This window comes from Neovison vison, chromosome 13 (assembly GCF_020171115.1).
Source record: "Neovison vison isolate M4711 chromosome 13, ASM_NN_V1, whole genome shotgun sequence".
NCBI lineage: Eukaryota > Metazoa > Chordata > Mammalia > Carnivora > Mustelidae > Neogale > Neogale vison.
Window position 1 is genome coordinate 80,130,547 of NC_058103.1, and position 22,200 is coordinate 80,152,746.

General features: G+C 42.9%; 1 protein-coding gene across 12 annotated transcripts in view; it reads right to left on the reverse strand.

Moving 5' to 3' along the window:
- Positions 1-11,407: 11,407 nt before the first annotated feature.
- The window catches only part of SEMA6D (semaphorin 6D), a 55,144-nt gene continuing 44,351 nt past the window's right edge, over positions 11,408-22,200 (reverse strand). For 3 of the 12 annotated variants that reach the window (XM_044230245.1, XM_044230246.1, XM_044230247.1), the window contains exons 10-19: positions 21,621-21,838; positions 21,381-21,512; positions 20,894-21,049; positions 20,629-20,802; positions 19,694-19,834; positions 19,521-19,598; positions 18,965-19,065; positions 18,549-18,605; positions 16,891-17,058; positions 11,408-15,144 (exon numbers count right to left, since the gene is read on the reverse strand). In XM_044230245.1, coding sequence (XP_044086180.1) covers positions 13,856-15,144; positions 16,891-17,058; positions 18,549-18,605; positions 18,965-19,065; positions 19,521-19,598; positions 19,694-19,834; positions 20,629-20,802; positions 20,894-21,049; positions 21,381-21,512; positions 21,621-21,838 — 2,514 coding nt within the window. In that variant the 3' untranslated portion in view covers positions 11,408-13,855. Of the gene's footprint in view, positions 15,145-15,181; positions 15,789-16,890; positions 17,059-18,548; positions 18,606-18,964; positions 19,066-19,520; positions 19,599-19,693; positions 19,835-20,628; positions 20,803-20,893; positions 21,050-21,380; positions 21,513-21,620; positions 21,839-22,200 lie in introns of those variants that run through there. The other 9 variants (XM_044230250.1, XM_044230248.1, XM_044230257.1 and 6 more) reach the window with 9 other exon arrangements.

Genomic DNA, 22,200 nt, shown 5'->3' on the forward strand with positions numbered 1-22,200 from the left:
AAAGGTGAGATTCGTAGGAGCAGATTGTTTTGTTTCTGTCACCTGAGTAGTTTGCCCCTGATGGTCACACCTTATTAGCATAGTTTTGGTCCGTCACATGGGATTTTCTCAGGGTAGCCTGAAGTGTTTGGGGCTATAGTTGAGAACAGCTCAGATCCATCTACTTGTGCTTTTTCATACCTCTAAAACCATACCGAACACTTTTTTGTTAACATCATAAATATTGATTACTCACTATGACATATTATATACGGCTATAAAGTTTTTACTGCTCCTTCCATAAAGTAGTGGAGTCTGTTTCTCCCACTCCCTGAATCTGGATGGGCCTTATGACTTGCTTTGACCAAAAGCAAGTGGCAGATGTGATTCTGTGTGATTTCCAGGCCTCTGCTTAAAGAGACCTTAGAGCTACTGTCCCTCTCTTGGACCTCTGCACCTTGAAGCAAGCTCGGACTAGCCTCTCTGAAGATGAGAGGGCCTGTGGAGAGAGAGAAAAACAGAGAAAGACCACGTAGTAGTAGAGGTCCGGCCATTTCAGACATCCTATCTGAGGCCCAAGATGGGTGGGGGTCATCCAGGACGAGCCCGGCCTCAAAGTCAGCTCTACCGACTGACGGCAAACACACCAGTAAGCCCAGCTCACCCCATGTGGAGCAGAGGTGAGCCGTCCTAACTGAGGCCAACTGCCAACCTACAGATTTGCGAGAAATAAATGGTTATTGTTGTCAGCTAGTAAATTTGGGGGTATTGTGGTAGCAGAATTCTAAAGATGCCCTCCTGCCAAGATTCCCATTCTCTTGTTATTCAATCAAACACCAAAGTAGGGACTGCTGTGAATGGAGTTTTCAAATATAATTAAAGCCCCAAGTCAGCTGACCTTGTGATTCAGCCTTGACATGATGATTTAAAATGCTGAAATGAGCACTTTAAAAATCAGTCAGATTTTCTCCGGCTTGTAGAGAAGGGTACATCATAGAGAAGGAGTTGTTGAACACTTGCCGAGTCACAGCTGGAAGGGGCCATGAGACAAGGGATATGGGGGCCTCTGGAAGCTCAGAGCAGAGCCTCGGCTGACAGCTAGTGAGGAGGCTGGACCTCAGTCATACAACCACAAGAACTGGAATTCTACAAAGAGCCTGGAAGAGTTGAAAGCAGATTCTGGTCCAGAACCCCCACGTAAGAGCCTCGTTTAGCTATGACCTTGATTTCACCCTTCTGAGACTCTGAGCCGAGAACCCAGGCCAGCCTGCCTACGTTCTCGCTGACCTACAGAACCAGGTGCTAATAAGTCTCCATGTGTGGGCTAATTTGTTATGCAATGACAGAAAGTTTATACAAGTAGCTTATTTCTTAGTCCTAGATAACAAATACACTAACATTTTCAAAACACATGGAAAGACACAGCACAGAGTACGGGATTTCAGTTCTGGCTGCACGTCGAAGTCTTGTGGAGAGCACTTTAAAAATACCAATGCGTGGGCCCACGCCAGAGATGCTGATTTAATTGATTTAATTGTTCTGGGATATGGCCCAGGCATTGGTATTTCTGAAAAGCTCCCCAGGTGATTCTGATATCCAGCTAGAATTGAAAACCACTAATACAGAACAAAATATATATGGACAGATAGATGAGAGAGGGGGGGTGATTTCCAGCCTCCATCCCTTAAAAGGATGCTGGGGACTAATCTTCTGTTACCCAGTTCCAATATGTGGGTTTCTTCTTCACACCTAGCAACTCAGGGACACTGGCAGGCTAACCTATAATTCGGCTCAACTCTGACACGACCTACTGGAAGGTCGTGTCAGATTCCACAGGTGAAGGATTCAGTCCTACAAGATGGCTCCGCATTCCGCCACTTCAGACGCCAGTTACTAGTTCAGTCAGTCTGTGCTTCTGACTAATTCTGGCCGACCGGCTATAGATTGGGGATTCCAAAAACCCCCCTCCTTGAATTCCATAAATTTGCTAGAGTGGCTTACAGAACTCAGAGAAACATTTTACTTACTAGGTTATGGGTTTATTCTAAAAGGGTTTAACTCAGGAACTGATGAGAGAGATGCCCAGGACAAGGTATGGGAAAGGGTGTGGGATTCCCACCCTTCTCCAGACATGCTACACTCAGCACCACCATGTGTTCACCAACCCGGAAGTCTCTGAACCCCATCCTTTTAGGTTTTTATGGAGGCTTCATTACATAGGTGCAGTTGATTAAATAATCAACCACTGGCAATCAATTCAACTTTTAGCCCCTCTCCCCTACCTGGTAATGGGGCGGGGGGCAGGTGGGGCGTGGCAGGATGGAAAGATCTAACTCTCTTATCATGGTTGACTCCACTAGCAACCAGTCCCCATCCTTAGATTACCTAACAGTTTTCCTAAAGCTGCCCCATTAGCATATATATATATATATATATATATATATATACCTTTATCTCTCTCATCACTGGAAATGCCAAGGGTTGTAAGAGTTCTGTGCAAAAGCTGGATGACCACATCTATATTTCTTATTATAAATCACAATATCACAATGGCTCTATCACTTACAGGACTTTCAGCTGGAAGAAACAATATTAGAGCAGCAATGGGAGAGCAAGAACATTAATTTCTCCCTTATTAGCAAATCCAGATCTGGGGGGCTTTGAAGTTGGCTAGTTCAGGAGCTCTGTGCAGCCATCAAGGGCTTTCCATCTCTTTGGTTGGCCATCTTCAGCATGTGGGCTTTCTCCTACTTGGCCTTTATTGTACCAAGATGGCGGTGGCTGATCCATAGACCATATGTTATGCCATCATCCAAAGGACTGGACTCATTCCTTGTGTACTTTCTATTAGGGAAGGAAACTTTCCCCAAAGCCATCCCGTACTTTCACCTAGGTTCTACTGGACAGAAATGGGTTCATATATTCATATTTTCACTGTAAGAACAGAGAAGATGCATTTTCAGCCTCTATAGGGGAAGGTGGGTGGGCTTTCCCAGCACGTTCGGAGCAGGGGAAGGTGGGTGGATGGTGACTGGGTGGACTAACAATCACGTCAATTCTTATGCTCACGTAAAAATACTTACTTATGTTTACATTTAGACATACACCCATGAATGAGATTATATCCTAGATGTCCTTTTTGCTGTGGTCGTGCTCCTTCTCACATTGCCTTATTTTTATCATAGGTTTGACTCACTACATTTTCCCCCAGTAACAAATGTTCCCACCTGGTGTTTATCCTATTTACAGTTTTTTTGGTGCTTATATAAAGCACAAAAAGTGCATATACTTATATGACAGAAGTGGGGGATGTCATTCATTTAACAAAATAGGATCACATAGCACATTATGGCAATGCTTTCAAGTCAGATACGTACAATTACTTAGGTGTCTTGCTCACTGATCTCTAAATATTACCCATTAGTGCCAGCTTTTCCCCATTTTTCCCTCTGATTCAACTCTCCACTTCCTTCAACTTTTACCAAAGAGCCCAATGTAGATTGAGTACAGAACTCTCTAGCCTCATACTTTGTTGTTGGGGATGTCAGAGCAACAGCATTATGAAGCTGAGTGTTCTCTAAGTACTTCTCTAGTTTTAACTGGCTATTGTTAACTAACTTTAACTAGCTGCTCACAGGCAGAGAAGTTTTCTGGGTCTCCTGTCACTAATTTTGTCCTCCTAAGCTTCTGGAAGCTGTATTATCTCCTGGGGGAATATAAGACTTTGGGATAATGTTTTGCATTTACAAACATGCCACAGTTTCCCATGACTTTTGCTACCCAAATGGTCGAAGTTTCCTATTGCAGGCTGGAGAGGAATTCATTCTTCTCAGACTCCCTTCCTTCTCTTTCCATGTTTATTCCAACAGAGGGTTCTTCACAGCTCTAAAATTCAACTGTTCTGCCAAGAATTTCTGTTTTGTTTTATTGTTTATTTTTAGGAGTTACAGTTTTTCTGTTATTTTTTAGTTAGATGTGAACAAAACCAAACAGTTGTTAGACAAATTTATATAGGGGTTCTGTTATAGATTTCTGTCAAACATAGTTAGCCTGAATCTTTTATGCGTTTCTTCTAAACAACTCCCTCTGTATACTGGTGTCTCTGAGGAGAGAAGAAGCAAAAGACCTGATCACTGGAAAAGACATAAAACCATTCAAAAAGGATTACAGCAAAATGTGATTCTTGGCCACCTTTAATTCAAGCACAGGGCTTTGTCAGATGGGGGCCTCACCAGATTCTAGTCAAATGTGAATAAGGCCAAGAGCAGCAGTGGTCTTGAAAAGTTGTAACAATGTGTCTGCAGTGACCTCCCACCCCCACTCCGCCACCTATTTTAGGTAGTGGAGATTTAGAAACTAAAATTACTCAGTGGGGGTGATTTTGTATGTAAAGATGGGGAAAGTATTCCTGAGAGATAGTCTCTTAATTACCTGGTAGTAGGTGACTAATCAAAAATTAAGAGACAAGTCCAGTTATGTAACTAATTAAAATGTTTTTCACACTGAGGGTAATTTTCTCTACAGTAGCTTCATTCTCCCTTTTACATCTTAAGTTTATTTTCAGAGAACAAGATATTGAATTGTCTTGCTAATTGACACTCTTGATGTAAGTTAGTACAGTGGAAACACCAATGACAAAAGATGATAATACAACATCAGTTATCATCAGGGAAATGCAAATCATTACCTTACAAGTATTAGAAAGACTAAACTCAAAAAGATTAAAAAAAAAAAAAGTGTTGGTGAGGATGTGGAGAAAAAGGAACATTCCCACACTGTTAGGAACGCAAGCTGGTGCAACCCCTGTAGAAGACAATATGGAGGCTCCTTAAAAAATTAAAACTAGAAAGACCCAATAATTCCACTACTAGGTATTTACCACCCTGCTCCCAAAAAACCCACAAACAAAAAAACCCCCAAACACTCATTTGAAAAGACACATAGGCCATTACGTTTATTGAAGCATTATAATACCTGAGGTATGGAAACAGCCCAAGTGTGTGTCATAGATGAATGGATAAAGAAGATGTGGTGTGTGTGTGTGTGTGTGTGTGTGCGCGCGCGGGCACTCGCGCGTGTAGTGGATTATTCCTCCACGTACATTTCACTTGTGGAATTTAAGAAACAAAGCAAATGGACAAAGAAAAAAAGAGACAAACAACCTGACTCTTAAATACAGAGAACAAACTGGTGGTTGCCAGAGGGGAGGTAGATGGGGGAGCGGGGGCTGGGTGACACAGGTGAAAGGGATTAAGAGCACGCTTACCATGGTAAGTACCGAGTATAGAATTGTTGAATCACTGTATTGTACACCTGAAACTAATGTAACACTGTATGTTAATTATCTTTCAATTTAAAAAAATATGATGATATACAGCTAAATGACAGCTTCGAGGCTGACTTCCATTTTGACCGGCTACACTGCTTAATGATCCAAATAGGTCTTTAATCTCTGTGGTCCACAGCTATGAGAGATGGGAGAAGCAAAGTCCCTTCTTTAAAGCAAGAACTTGTTCAATTGAGAAAATGCATTTTTTTAAGTTTTATTTAAGTAATCTCTGCTCTCAACGTGGGGCCTGAACTCATGACCTGGAGATCAAGAGTTGCAAGCTCCTCCACTTGAGCCAGTCAGGAGCCCCCAAATTCTTTTTTTTTTTTTTTTAAAGTAGCGGGAGGGGAGGAAATGCAGGGACTTTTGGAAGGGGGTGTAGCTTTCCTGCCTGCCTTAACAGGCCTGTGGGTCACTGAGGAGAGGATTTTGCTCTGCTAATTATTTCCTGTTTTCACAAGTTATCTTTACCATAACAATCTGATTGTCCTCAGAGCTACCTGCTCTCTATTCATCAGCTTCCTTGTTTTTTGTTATTTTGGAAGCCAGGAACAGAAGACCAAGGAGCAAAGGGGGCTTTACAGTTTTCTGCGTCCTCCCTGTTGAGGCTGATTCAGCCTCTCCATTCCCAGTTCCTGCTCTGGGCTCAGCCACTGCCGCACTGGTTAATCTGCCTCAGTCCCAGTTCTGTCCCTTGGAAGCCTCTTTTCTGCCTTTCAGTATTTTCACAATCCCCATATTTCAACAGTTCGTTCCTAGCATCACCTACTAGAAGAGAAATACTATTCAGACCCTTCAGAAGCCGAAGGACATCTGGGTCTATCGTAATCACTGACATCTCCCTTGTAGCTAAATTATACCTTCTGGGAGTTTGGTTTTGGCCGTGGACTTCATCATTTCTCGAGACCAGATAACTATGTAAAGTCAAAGGCCATTTCCAAGGTTTTTCTTTTTTTCTTTTTTAGAGTCAAACTTAAAGAGACTTTTCCAAAATATATGTTTGAGTGGAGCACATTTCAAAACGACATGTTAGTTTTAATGATTTTAAACAGTTTTCAATATTTTTGTATGTTTCTTTCTAGAGTCCTTTCTACACATGTATATTTACATTTTAAATGATTTGAATTCTATTGCTTTCTTCAGGTTAGTATTTTGCTATATTTATTAAATAAATTTATACTAAATATTTATGTTAATTAAGCAAACACCAAGAGTTCAACTGTTTCCACCTCTCTGAATGTGGGTTGCAAAGGTAATTGAGCATAATCTCTGAGTAAGCCCTGGTGATCTTAAGGGGCAGCCTTAACTGAAGAGTCAGTTACCAAGTCAGGTTGAATCTTAAATTTTGATTTGAATTTTATGAGTTGCTGCAGGTACACAATGACCAACAAACATCTAGTTGCCTGGACGAGCAAACTGTTTTATTTTTTACCCTGAGCTGTTGTTGAACTTTGGAGCCTAACTCAAATCCCAAAATGTTCACTAACACTAGAGGCTTTCATATTTGCAAAAGTACTCCAAGGGTTCCATTTCCTTTTCACAGTTTCTAAAGTTGTCCCCAAACCCAGGGAATGCTCCTTTCAGAATGTCTAAAGAGTTCTATAATTCTCTTATTTGGGGACCTGATTTTGTAAGTGCTAAGAACGGGTGCATGTTTCTTCTATGCTTATTAATATTGACAATGTTGCAAATGTCCAGCCAAGGCTTGCTACCTGACATAGGATGAAGATCTGGAGCAGTCATTAAATTTGGTCCTTCAATAGACCTTTTCTATGTGCTTACTCTGCCTCATGGAGAGCCAGGCCACTCAAATCATCAGGATACATTCTCCTTTAAGATAAAGTCTCATTCCTATAGCTCTCCCAACCATAGGGAGCAGTCAAAAAATTACAACCATATTTAACTCCCAGTATGTCACCCCAGCTCAATATGAAGCCATTCTAAGATAAGAAATAAAGTGAATTCTCCCCTGAGACTCTGACAGTCCACAGATGTAGATCTGGCAGGATGCCCAGAAAGTTAGATGGGTACAATTTGGACACATCGGGTTAGTTTCTTTTAACATCTCTGCATTCATCCTTTTTGGTTGCTTTCAGCCTACACTGTGTCAACTCAATCCATGGACTTTTTTTTCCCAAATAATTGATTTGGCGTGTTCATTACAATGGCCCAGCATGTGACTGATTCACTGAATGTTTCATTTTTCACTGGATGTTTGGCATGTACTCCTGGATACTGTGATTATTCTACCTTTTTTGTTTCTCCTCATTATACATGACGTGTTGGAGAAAGGCCATCCTTTCTGATTGAACACTGATATTCCCTTTCAGCCCTTTCATGGAGGGTGTTGGTTTGTACATGGGGCATGAGTGTGAGAATATGTGAATTAGCCCTGATTTGTGAATTGGCTGTCATCTACATTTCCATAGTTGTCAGCCCCGTTGACCTCAGTTTCTGTACCTAGAAAACATGAATGACAGATCTTATCCACTTTCAACAAAAAGCATGTTATAATCCTCATAGCACTGCATAGCGCTCAAAAGCACCAGGAAAACCCAAGAGAAACCTGTTGACCCGAACCAAGTGCTGCTCCTCTCCCAGGTACCAATGGATGGGCTCATCATAATTTCTAAATAAGGAAAAAACCCCAAAAACCCATGTCCTCCAACCAGATCTATGCTTGGAGATTCAGCTGTGAGCCCAGCTCACCATGATGCACAAGGGTAGATACACAAAATGCACTGGGTGTGTCTCATCTTTGAATCACAGCCAAATACCCCTTGGAATTGCTATATTCCGAGCAGCAGCCTGACCTCTAATAGTTGTGGAAGTAGCTGCTGCTACTGGCCCAGCTTTCTGGACCAGTGGTGTCCAAAATAGCATCTCAGTGGCATTGTCTACATTCTGAGTGCTCAAAAGCCATATATTGCCTGCTAGTGGCTACCATATTGGATAGCACTTACACGGGACATCTCCACCAGCATGGAAAGTTCCACTGGATTGGGTTGCTTGCCACTGGCAAATCTTTCCTCTCACTGCTACACTAACTAGCCTCAAGTCCATATTTACAGTAGCATCATGTGGGTCCATCTCACAAATGAAAAAGAGTCCTAAGTAACAGTGCACATGTAACAAATGTCATGTTTTCATACTTTCCTTCACCCAGCGTAAGAAGCTAAGATAAACCAAAGGGCATGTTACAAAGAGATTTATCAACCAGTAATCAATACCTAATTTTAGAAAGAATTATATCATGGGCCAGGGTCTAGAAATATTCTATTTTCTTTTATGTGTGAATTCCAATTGATTCATGGTGTGAATATCCAGGATTCGACTGCCCCCCACCCCCTCCTCTCACCTCCCTCATGCCTCTGTGAATTAAAGATTGATTTTATTATAGGTCCATTTCCTTCTTGTTTATGGTATCACATCTATTTGATAAAGAATGCAACATGGGCAGAGATTTAAGTATTTTGCATGTTATATATGCAGAAAGGGTAAACATCAACTATAGACCCAAGCTGAATGGCTTAAAGTGTATTGTTTATCATGCCTTATTTTATTGCTAATCTCACATATATCTCACATCGAACAGCAAACAGGCCTCATACACCCATAAAAAGCCTACAAACCAAGCTATTGAAAGAGTAATATTTAAGCATAGCATTCATAAAATATGTAGTAGGATTGTAGAGCTGACAGATCCCATAGAACTGTCAACAAAATGGATGCTGAGCCATCTCTTTTCAAAAATGAGAAAACTGAAATCCAGAGAAGTGTCGTGCCACGAAGCTCTTTGCTGAGGGATGGAGTCAGGATTAGAACCCAGTTCCCACATGTGGAGCCTGGCTGATTTTGCACACCTCCTTTTTTGCCCTGCTCTGACTAAGCAGATGGAGAAGACAAGCCGGGAGGGGAAGGCAGAAAGAAGGCCACTCTCAGATGGCAGGAAGGCAAGTCCTCCTGGTACCTGGCCAGCACCCAGGCCACTCAAGGTCCACTATCTTGGATGGGAGACACTCTTTCCTCTTAGCCTACGAAGGCATCTCATGTGTTCTACATGGCTTCAAAATTTCCATTTCCCAGAGAAACCTAAATGCCACTCAATGGGATTTCTGAAAGGAGAGTACAGGTGGTCTGTCCTGGTTAATTTATTTTTTGAGTGTGACCTTATGATGTCTTTCTGATGAAAAGCTCTAAGTTCTCTAATCTCTTTCTCTCAAATAGCATCTAAGCATTTATCTTGATGATTCATAGATAAGGTTTTAGGGGTCTGTAAATTCCCTGAAAAGGAAAATGAAATTCAGCTCCCAGGCTGTATAGTCATTAAATTATCAAAGATATCCATGACTGAAAAAATCCAAAAAAGACCTGTCATAAAGGGAGAAGAGATCAAGATGCACTTTGTTTGTTTTTTGATGCAGGGGAGCACAAAAAGGGGGAGGGGCGGAGAAAGAGGAGAAACAGACTCCCTGCTGAGCTGGGAGCCCAGGGGGCTCTATCCCAGGACTTTGGGATCACAACCTGAGCCAAAGGCAGATGCTTAACCAACTGAGCCACAGAGGCACCCCAAGAAAGACGCACTTTTTAGAAGAAAAAATAAATCACTAAACACAGGAAAACTGTCACAATGACCATAAGATATAGTAAACGATGTAATAGAAATAGGCAAGAAGAAATCAACGATTAAGAAGACCAGGAAGAAACAGGGTTGAAGATGGAGTTCCCTTTATTGTCTGTTCCTTCCTTCTTTTGTCTGAACTCTAAGAGTTATAAACCAACTTCTGCAGTGGGAAAAAACCTTCCACCCTCTTTTCTAGCACCGCAGAGGGCTACAGGCTGAGCCAGACTTCCACAATGCTGGGGCAGGGTTTCGAGTGCCAAGTCAGGCTCCATGACCTGTGGCAGGCACTGCCTTGCTGACTACCAGCTATAGGGCTGGTAGCTGTAAAAAGGGGCAAATCACCCCCCGCCTATCTTTTCCTTTCATGAGTGGATCCCTGCAAACCCGCTTCGCATCTCTAGATGACAGTAGGCCATGATAGGAATGCAAAAGGACCCTGGAAATACCACTGAACTAATATTGAAATACAGCAGCCTGGGCACCTGGGTGGCTCAGTGGGTTAAGCCTCTGCCTTTGGCTCAGGTCATGATCCCGGGGTCCTGGGATCGAGCCCCGTATCGGGTTCTCTGCTTGGCAGGGAGCCTGCTTCCCTTCCTCTCTCTCTCTGCCTTCCTCTCGGCCCACTTGTGATCTCTCTCTCTCTCTCTGTCAAATAAATAAATAAAAATCTTTAAAAAAAAAAAGAAATACAGCAGCCTAACAGATGACATCATGAAGAAGAACAAGGCCTCAGATAGGAACATGGCAGCTCCTGCTTCTGCAGAGATGCTGCTGGGGTTCTGGGAGAAAACAAGAGCCAGGGAGGAGGTACAGAGGGGCTTGGGGCAGGAGCAGCAGCTGGAACCAAGGGCACAGACATTGCTACAGACACTCCCGTGAGCTCAGAAGTGCCGTGACACCATCAACACCCACAAGAGGCAACGACTGTAGCCACCAGCTCACCCCATGCTGAAGGCAGGACCAAACGGGGTCGTAATTTTTCTTCCATTTCCATAGTTGGGGAAGGTATCTCATCACGTAGTCTATTCAGTTAAAACAACGGAATGGAGAAAGGCTGTCCACCAACTAGTAAGAAATGTTCACAGGAACCTGGTCTGCCAGTTGTAATTTTGGACTAAAAGGACATCAACATTTTCATGAGGGAGTACAAATCACGCGTTTTAAAAATGCCTGCCAAACTCGGCGTGTGGACAAGACAAGGCGAGTCACCGGTACGTCTGCCTGAAGCGTTTACCTGCTGGTGCAGAGACGGCTCGCCCGGCTTTCTGACTCGTTTTTCAGCTTCTCTGGGTCTGCCCATTGGTATTGGCTTTGCAAGAAGAGAACGGTGGCAGAACCATGACCAAGTAGCAGACATTCCCGATAAGAATATTCTGGTACATTTTAAAAGAAACTCTCAGGGGTGTTGATTGACCATAAAATATTTTTTAAAACATGGCAAGTCATAAACCTCTTCAATATCAACAGGCAGGATATAATGATTTGTATATTTTATTTTGACTTTACATGCGGTGTTAAAAACCCAAAGTACATATTATTTACACATCCACAATACAAGTTTACAAGATATCTATACATGTTAAAGTACTCTATAAAACAGTATAGAGCCACTTCACTTTAGGGTTACTTTTTATGCCGTACCATTAAAAAAGATACAATCTGTGTTTACCTTTGCACAAATGGATAAAGCATTTAAAAATTAAATTAACAGGATAGAGACTAGATTTTATGTTAGAAATTTCAACATAAATACTGATAGAACTCACATTACAAACTACAAGGCAGCACAATGTTACAAAATGTTATCCGGGTTCACACAGAGTTACTGTTTCGTTTTCCGCACGCTGGGATTAATATTGGTAAGGTGAATTCAAACACGTTTGTTGGCGGTGGACTGAGTAGTGTTTATCGTTGGTTGGTTTAATTTATTATTAATCTGTAATATTTTAGTTGCAAAGCTGACGTGTCTCAAGAACAGAAGTTCTTTCTAGTTTTTGAGTTTCCAGAGATCTCGGGGAATCACGTTCTTTACAAAACGATATTCTCAAAGGAAAAGAATAACTGTATCGGTATTCTACAATCTGTATAAAAATGCTCTGGTCTTCTGCAACCCATCCTCCCCCAAGTGATACAGATCGTCACTGTTATCTCAAGAAATCAGCTGGACTCACTTATCTGACTAAGTCAGGAGCATTCCTCTGCCTTGATACTTTCTAGATTAGGTTCAATAAACCACGGTGTGGTGTGCAGCATATTAACTGAGACAGTCATCGGGGTTACACATCATCAACTGTAAGTGGCTTCTGCAAAACTACGAATAAATGACTCTACGGTTCCCGCAGGTGTCACATTACCCGAGAAACCTCATTTGCCTTCACATTATCACCGTTTCATCCTTAGGAAAGCGGGAGTGGAATGTTTATCATGGCAAAGGACGTAATGCTGCTATTTGGGTGGACTGCTGGACAACTAATTGTTCTAGGTTGTTTTTACGTTTTTTAAAAGTCTTTTCAGGTGCTGGTTGAAAAACATTTACAACTGGCACTGGGTAAACGATGTGCTATACTGGAAACACTTGACATATTTTAGTACTTCTATCATTCTCATGAATAAGGCACAAAATGCACAGATTCAGGTAAACTCACATGTAATATTTACAGTCTATTGTCATTACCTGCATGACTTAGAAGAAAATTCTTGTATGACACAACAGAGACAGCATGATTGCACCACTTTCGGTTTCAGAGACTCTCTGTTAGGCCAATTAGAATTCCTTTCACATTTCCTTCTTTTGTCTTCTGCTTTGTTTTGTTCTTTTATCTTGGGGGTAGGAGGAGTTAAAGGAAGAGAAATTGTACTACATGGGAGAAACCAAACAACATCAAAATAAAACCTTATTAGTGTGTTCAAGGTTAAATACAGTGAGTCAGGCTTGGATTCACAGTGAACAGGTAAATTGTTCTACTGAATACTGGTGGATAAATCAAGGATACCTCTTAACGTCTCTATCTCCTTAAGCTGGCAAGACTGTAATAGAAGTTTTAATGAATAGCAGCACAAAATTACTTAGAACTCTTACATTCTGGCATTGGGGACCATGTGAGTCGAGTTAATCATTTTGATGGTCAGATCAACCTTGATTTTATTTCTTTTCTCAAAGTTGAACCCAATGGACTGCTGTGGGAAGAAGTTACTATCTCTTGTTCAGTCATGCTCAATGTAAACAAGTCCACAGCACAAAAAGATGCAATGGGCACCAAAACAAATCCTAGTGGGTACAGAACACACACACGTTCAACAAACATAAGCGCGCGCGCGAACACGCACGCAGATGCACACACACACACACACACACACACACGTACTACAGTTCATTGGTGGCATGAAAAAAAATGCCACACTTGAAAAAAAATGCTACAGTTTGGGTCAAGACTGAATTTTTAGCAAATCGTTTGGTAATCTACAAGTTCATTTCTTTGAGACATTACCATTGTTTTTTGACATTTGTGCAAGAGGCAAGGTGAATGCATACAATTAAAATGTTCACATTTAATGGGAAGACCACACATAATGGTAGTCTAAGTTGAACCCATTTTCAAGTATTTGCTCACAGATTCTTCTGAGTACTGTATCAGCTCTCTATACTGGTAAGGCAGCCCCCGGGAGCTGCCCATCTCTTTAGCTTCAAACAAAAGAAATGGAATGACCAGCACCTTCCTTTGTTTTCGGGCAAGTACACAGAAGCTTTGCTGTAGTAGCTACATGTGGCAAGTTCTGATGTTGCCAAAGTTAGAAAGAGTTTCTTTGGCCACTCGGTTCTCTTAAAATACAAGGGAGTCTCTTATCTTAAGGTACCCTTACAACATCATCCTCTCGACAACACGGACAGGATAAAGCCACACGGAAAATAGCACACTTGAGGCCTAGTAAGTGTATTTGTTCAGTGGTCTGACAGATGTGGTTTGAGGAACAAATGAAGGCTTTGGTGGCACATCAGGTTTTAAGGACGGTGTCCTCTTTAGTCCCGTCCTAGGAAGGGTGCCATTACTGGTATAGCTGCTCTGTCTGGAGAGGGAAGGCTGCAGATGAACACTCACTGGTGTTCCCTGAATATAGTCCACCTTTGCCCCAGTGGGGGTGGGCATGTACCCCCCACGGTTCATACTAGGCTGTCTAGATAACAAAACACCGTTCGGTGAGTTTAAGTTTTTAGGCATTGCAGATATAGAGTGCCTCTGGGAGGAATTTTTATGATAACCCCTTTGTCTTTCCAGAGACGTCATGGGGACTCCAGGAGTGGTGGGGACATCCACTCGCTTGGTTGGGCTATTTCTGGGGAGAGTTGAAGGAGGAGAGTATAGTGATGCCTCCCGGTTAGGGACCTTGGGTGGGACCTCAGACATAGGTCCCACAGGATCCAGCATTAGGGTCTGGTGGGCCATCTGGATATCTCCCATGATGGCTTTGGGGTTGCTGTTTGGGTCATTTAGATGCTTCAGGAGATCGTTGAGGGTATTTCTGGAATCCACAGAACGCCGGTGATCTCTCTTACTGGATGACTTTGTGAGTGGGTGGTCAATGTTTTGAAGCTTCTTTTCAGCTTTGTGAGCATTGGAGTTTGAGAAAGATGTGTTGTAGTCATGAGTAGCATTAGGAAGAACAATGGCACTGGGGATATGCCCGTGACTTAATGGGGAATGGGGTGGTGGACTAGAAGGGAAAAACTGTGGGGTTTCCTTTCTTGAAGCCCCATGGCCATGGGCCTTGTCTGAGTGGCTCTTCATGGCCTGCAGGGTCTTCTGGTGAAGCACAGGTGTAGACTCAGGCGTGGGCAGAGCAGCCAGTTCGGGAGGTTGGCCCCGATGGTCCATCACCATGGATTTAGTATCTCCGTTGGGTGGCAGCTCTTTCCGACTGGTCAGCAGGTTACTGTACAATTTGGGAGAATCGATATTCTGCTGATATTCCTTGACCGGACTGTCAAAGAGACCATTCAGTTTGGCAAAACTTCCGCTGGAGTCTGTGCACGACTGGGCAGATTCTGCATCTTTATGGATCTTTCTGTTTTTCCGAACAAACAGGTCACGATAGCAGTATACTGCCACACCTGCAATGAATGCGCCCAAAACAAAGGCGGCAAAGACACAGGTGATGAGGACATTCATGTGGACCATCTGGTTCGACTCTCCCGACTGGACCTCCCATCGCACACCTGTAACAGACACGCAGGAAAAGAGTCTGAGTGAGGTGCTTCTTTTGAGCAATATTAGCCAGCAAATGGCTTCCATTGAGCCAATACTACCTTCACGTGGTCCATATGCTTAGCCTGGAGGGTCAGGGAGACTCTGAAATTCCACCTGTATATTTGTCTTGAGTCATGATCAGATCCCCAGAGACACACCGGATTGCTGCAGATGCCAGAGTAACTCTGATTTCCCACCGATCCGTAAGTGTCTCTTCCCCCCGAAATCCCTTCTAAGTAAGTTGTTCTCTAACATTCAAAGTTTTAAGATTTGGGGATCCTAAAAATTAGAGTTAGAAAGTACATATTTTCTAAATGGTCAATTTAGAAATGTTTTGTCTCGTGATTTTCTCCTAATTCATAAGTCAGGATTACAAGGCAATTGCTAGAATTAGGAAAATTAGGGATTGGCATAACTGTACATTATGCTAAAATAATGATGCTATCTTAACTAGAATAAAGACACACAATTGGTTCAAAAACGAAAAGCGCCCGCTTTGTCATTGGGAACTACAAATACGAACTTTTGTGTTTGCTTTCATTTTTTTTTTTTTTCATTCCATCTTGGAGTGAATTACTCTTGAATTGCTTTCTATGAAAGAAATCCGGACAGTCTAAAGAAGTATAATATGTAGTAGTTAAGTATATTATCCCATCGTCTTGAGATATTTAAGAAATATTTAAGTTAGACTACAAGAAGAGTGGATTAGTTTGTAATTATTGGGATTTTTAATGCGACCACAGACATCTAACAGTCAATCTAAGAGATGTTAGTTTAAGAGGTATCCAAGTCTGTTACATGCTATAAGCATAGCTATCCCAGGATAAGGTTAAGTCAGAGTAATTTCGAGGATTCTGTTGCTTTAGGTTAGTACTAAGGCCTTTGAAAATTAGTTGCTTTTAATCAATGTTCAGGATTATGGAATTCAGTGGCACTGGGAGAGACAAAGAAAGAAAAGTAGAAAGAAATGATATTACTAAAGGAAACAAGACAGAAAGAATGATCATAGAACTGTTTACAATGAAAACATATAAAACCCAAATCAACAGACGTAAATCATAAATGACAAAGTACTGGCATAAAAACTGATTGGAAACCTGATACCACAGTTTACTAAGCACCAAAGAAGAGGTTGTTTTTCTCCCAGAGTAAAAGGTCTAATAAGCCAACTCAACAGGCAGCTGTTTTCTAACTGCTTCTATTAAGGGCTGGAAGTGATAGTTATGGACAAGTGCTCTGTCATGTTTCATTGCTTGTGACATTCAAGCAACTCACTAGCACCTTGTGTATCCTTTTCACATTGCATTTGGAATCGAAGCGAAACACAAGGCTGGGGAAGGCTATTAGACAAAACATCGGATACCAGGAAATTTGCTAAAATGAGTTTGGTGTTTTGATGTTGTTGGGGTGGTCCTGGAAATTCTCTGACATTGAGCAGACTCTCAGCATTTTTGGGTAGAAACCAACATAGACTAGACTGAGTGGCTATCTCATCACCCCTTTCGTTCCCAGCCTTCCATCTCTTTGGTCTAGGAAGGCACCCGCTCCATACAAGCACAGAAACCGGAGTGAGGGTAGTCAGGGTAGGGGGTGTGAACAACAGCAGAGCTATGTCACTCCACCCCCCCGGGAAACCCTGTGTCCACCAGCTCCTCAGAGAGATCAGGAATCAGGTTTCCACTCAGCGAGAGATGAGTTCCCTGGTGAGGCCTTACCCTTTGGGATACCTGATAAAGGATCAGTAAAATCAGAAGTGTTTGGGTCATCTTGAACTACAAATTTCCGGGAGCTCGTCAGTTTAGGTCTCCAGGTATCAATCACTTTAGGTGTAATTTCTGGGATACTTGCCATTGTGGTAACAGATGATGAAGATACCTCCATGTCTGTGGTGGCAAACAGATTTTTATTAATGTGGGTAATGCTGACAGATTTCCCTGACCACTGGTCTGTTGCATTTTTAAGGGACGTTTCATTCAATTTTACGAGAAAGCCTGTTCTAGGATTTCATAAAAAACACATTCGAAGAGACTACACCCAACCTCTTTCTTGCAAGGGAAAAAGAAAAACTAAAAATTAACCATAAAGACAAATTAAGCAGATTTCAAAACTAGATACACTGAAAATGCTCCTACCAAAGCCCCTACGGTGATTAATGACCCTCGTGGAAAAGGTTCTCCACATCCCAAAGATGAACTGCTACTCTCTCATTTTCATGTGAGATGGCATCAGTTTATTTCTTTTTGTGCATATGTCTAAAAGCATTTTCCTGAACATTTGGAGACTGTGTATCCTTCACCGGGGAACCTACGGGGTAACTTCAGCAGGAAAACACCTGGTGAAGTCCACGTGATCTGGATCTGGATTTTCCACCCGCTAGAGCAGGCTGTTGGGCTCTATCTCGGACCTCCCGTCCATCTGTGCCCCGAGGTCTTGCACCATCCACGGTGGAGCACCAAAGCAGGGAGGGACCTCGCGTGTGCCTTTCAACACGCCTGGGGGATTTCTTCCAAAGAATTAGCAGCAACTCATGCAAAAGAAATGGCATTTATAAGCTGAGTAAGGATGGTCTGCTACATAAGATCTGCTATCCTCTTCTCCCTTGTGAGGAATGAGACCGCTGTGAGCTTTAGAAGCAGCAGGAGGACCGGAAGTAACTTAACCTCTTAGCATGTGTGTTGCTGATTTCCACAGAGTAGATGTCCCCTTGGAATGTAAGCATACGGTTTTAGGTTACAATTCCGGAGACCCACATTCAGACCGGTGCAAAGGTCGCAGACGAAGACTCCAAAACAGATACTGACGGGCACGGAGAGCCCACCGAACCACCCTCATACATCAGATACCAGCTTCATTCAACAGGAGCCTTTTGCACACCACTGAGACCACAACATTCAAAGATCCACGGGCTCACCGCAAACCAAAGAAAAAGATGTCGAAAATGTATAAATACACATTTTGGGGAAATGTGTATTTGTTTACTAGGTCTTAGGAAAGGTGAGGAGAGAAGGGGGAAATAATGAAAGTCTGCCATCCATTCAGTAGAGATGGCCAGAGGGAGCATCCACAATGCACGGAGGGGGGAGAGAGAAGAGAAGCTTGGGTGGGCGGGCGTGCAGCTGGAATGCGGTCTATGTGAATCCATTTGATTTTTCTTACGGGATGTGCCTCGGTCAATGATGAACTGTTAACATGCTACACAGGGGTGGAGTGCTGAGTAAGAAAAAGTCTTTCAGTACCATCGGTGGGATTATGAGTCAAAGCAGAAACATGAAAGGCTGCCAAACTGCGCAAAAGGAGGGGAAAAGGGGCTGAAAATGCTGAACTGAAGGAAAGAAAAGGTTGTTAATTATCAAAAAAATTAAAAAAAACTAACCAGATGTTGGACCGCCAAATATTTTGTAATCTGGTGTAGTTGAAGTAGGCAAAATTTCTAAAAGAATTAAAGGAACAAGTAATCAGTAAAAAGTAACCAAAAGAAAGCAAAAATTTATGAATTCCAATTAACTAAAAAAGTCAAAAGAAAAGACTACAAATTAAAAGATTGACCTACTGGTTAGACTACCTTTCTCTAGATTTTCTACAAAATTGTAAATGGTGAAGGAAAAAAAAAAAAGGTAAGATTCTTCTCTAACACATCCCCGTGACCAAACAGCTCAGCTTTTGCGAAGTTTAAGTTAAATGCTAGGTGGTATGTGTCCTGAGTCATTAAAAGGCTGATTGTAAAATAATGTTCACGTGCAAATGTGGTCAAAAAGAATTGCCAGAAGGGGAAGGAAGATCTGGGCTTACCATGGCAGTCCCCTAGGTGGGCCGTGTTGCCGTATTCTGTGTCTTGTTCATATCCTCCAGCGCTGTGGTTATGGAAAGCAAAGAAGTCTTCGGTTAACAGCCTTCATAGGGACACAAGTGACAACCAGAGCAGAACCAAGAACACAGACCGATTAGTAAAATGGGCAGAGAGGAAAAAAAAATGGACATTTCAACACAGCTTGCTAAAATGAGTATTTCTTCTGTTCAACATCTGGCCACGAGAATGTTTAAGAGAGGAGAGAGAATTCTTTACTCTCTCTACCCATTTCCTTCAGGTATTATCCTGTCTACAATCTCCCTTCCTTATTACAGCCCCAGATTTTTTTTTCCTTTCTTTTCTTTCTTTTTCTTTCCTTTTCTTTTCTTTTCTCTTCCTTTTCTCTTTTTTTACTTCTCCCACATCAAAAAAGAAAAGAGAGGAAGAAAAGAACAAAAGTAGCACTACTGGCATCTTTCTAAAATGTCTAGCTTTAGAGACCCAGAGAAGACAGGCAGCTCTCAGAAGGTCCTGGCTGATGTGACAGGGCACACTTACAGCATCCCTGGGGTCACTCTGCCACAGGTTCCCTGGCTTAACCAGCCACAGTATGGGTCCCGAGATGCAACACAAGACCTGTATAAAACCAAACAGAACGGAGCTTGGATTATCTCATCATCAAAGTTCACGGTGCTGCAAGACTCAAGGTAAGGAAAGAAACATCAGCTTACTTTTTGCAGGATCCATAACGCTCACAGCGACTGAGGGGGAGGCGAATCACGCAGCTGGAGAACGCCACGTACACAGCGTGATGGTCTTTATCCAACTGTAATGAGATGACCTTTCTGTCCTCCTCATTCTCAGCATTACACCTGTATTTGGGGATACATTTTGAGGCCACATGTTTAGGAAGTCGAAAGCTACACGAAATATACAAGGCAAGTGGGGTTTGGTTTTGCAATTACTAAGAGCTGGGAGATCCTGAGGGAGATTCTCAGTAGCAAACCAGTGAAGTACATAGTTTGGGAAGTAATAATTCTATGTTTGATCTTCTGCTGCTCTGCACAATTGTTTCAACTTCAGGTTGGACAAAGGGTTTTTTTTTTAAAGATTGCTTTCTTGTTCTGGTGACAAAGGGAACTGTGTTTATGAAGACCGCTTTAGACCACAGAGAAGAAAAAGGACAGTGTTTCAGTGCACTTAAATCTTGCTGTGCTACATGTTTCTGATCTCTCTGTAGTCTCCTTTGCTCCATTCTTGTTTGTTTTAATGGTCCAGTTATCTTTTATGTCAGTGGTTGGAAGAATTGTATTGCAAGCTTGTGCTTATGCATACTTGGAACCAATTGTCTGCTGCAGGCAGCAGCAGAAGACAAGCCTGCAGGGTATCAGGGGTGGGTGCTAACACGTTCTCATTGCCCAAAGGTGAGAAACGAGGGCCGAATGATTTTTAAACTCATCTACTGCCCACCATCCTAGCCCTAGTGGACTCAGGGAAAAAACACAAACTCAGGATTTATTTCACTAAGGAAAAAAAAAAAAAAAACCCAAAACACAAATATGCCAAACCACTGCTAATTTCTGGGGCTCAAAGGAAACGGCTTGATGAAATACACGCCGGAAAGTTTTGAGCCCAGCTGAAAAGGTTTCTCGTAAAATATACCTACTTTGCGTGGTTGTACGCTTCAATCTCTTCCAGTAACACGCTGTCATTCAAAGAGAATGGACTGGTCTTTGCCAAAACTTTAAGTACCACGCCAGCTTCAGAGCCAACGAAGATGACTGTGTAGTTCTGGTGGGGCCCAGCAGTGTGGTCCACAGCGATGGCCGTCAGTCTGTACCTGTCGGGGGAGGAAGGCCAAGTCAGAGGGGCAGGCCGATGGGGAGAGCAGGTGTTAGAGGGGGGCAGGCTGCCGGTCCCAGCCGTCTCACCTGATCCGGGTCTTGGTGAACCAGGGCTCATCTGCTATGGGTGGGACAGCAGAGTCCATCAACGGGTGGGATTTGATGAACGCCAGGGTCTCGTCGGGGAAATCGATGGAGGTTTTATAAGCTTCGGCAAGGCCATGCTTTGCACAACAGCCAGGCCTGAAAGGAAAACAGTGTGTTTTTTCCCCTCACAAACTGTATCTAAGGGTAAGTGTCCATTCTGAAAGAAGAGGCCAAGAAAGAAAGGAGAATGAGCAAAACCAGAGGTGTAGGGCTCTCTCCTGCACTCAGCAGGCTCTCCACATTCACCCCTGTGGGGTTCTGTAGACTGGCTGGGTCTGCAGTGCCCCTGCCCCCCACCGGGGACCCCTCCCTGGCATGGGAGGTTGGCCTCTCTCCCTGCTCTCTGAGGATGGATGCTTCCAGGGACCAGAGGGTTTTGGTAAAAACAAAAATCACTTTCTGCCTTTTTTTTTTTTTCCCCCTTTACCTTGGCTTTGGTACTTTGTCTTCGGGGACTGCTGTCCACACAGAATCTGGGGTTTTCTGTTCTTTAAACCGTCCTCTGAATACTTTTTCAATGTCATCCATGCTAAATGCACACACGGCAGACCCAGGAATGCTGCAAAGGGGGACAGCGTCAGGGAAAGCATCAGGCAAAGGAGGCTCGCTCCTGGGTCCCAGAAGCAAGCACATTACAGCTCGAGAAGCTCCAGGGCTCTGTTCTCACCTGTTGAGCTGTGTGGTGAACACCCCGACCACAGTGGGGATGCCATTGATTTGTATGATGTCGGTAATGGACTGCAGAACATCGAAGTAGAAAAAGGAATCTCCAGGGACAGAGCAGTTGAGCCGAGCCTTCAGAAACGAGGTCCAGTGTTTCTCCAGGACCCGCTGGGAGCCACCCATGTCATTTTTACAGATGCGGGCCACACGGGAATACACGGCCTGCCCAGGGGAGGAAAGCAAAGCCACAGGGTTATGTGCAGGGAGGGGGAATGGAAATGAAAAGCTATTATTTAAGGGAGGGACCAAAAAAGTGCTAAAGATATGACCAGCTCAAAAGAATCTAGCAATCTTCTCTCTAAGGATTTGTTCGGTAAGAATGTAAACTAGATTTACCTGAGAGAGAAGAGGGTCATTTTCCTGTTCTGCCAGACGAGCTCCCCAAGGAGGGAGCTGTCGGACTGGCTAGGGGGAATGCAAACTATCTCCATAGTTTGTCACCCACTCTGTGGCTTCTATCGTTAATGCCATGTGCCATCCTTAAACTTGGCAAAACGAGGCTGTGATGCTTTAAAATTATACAG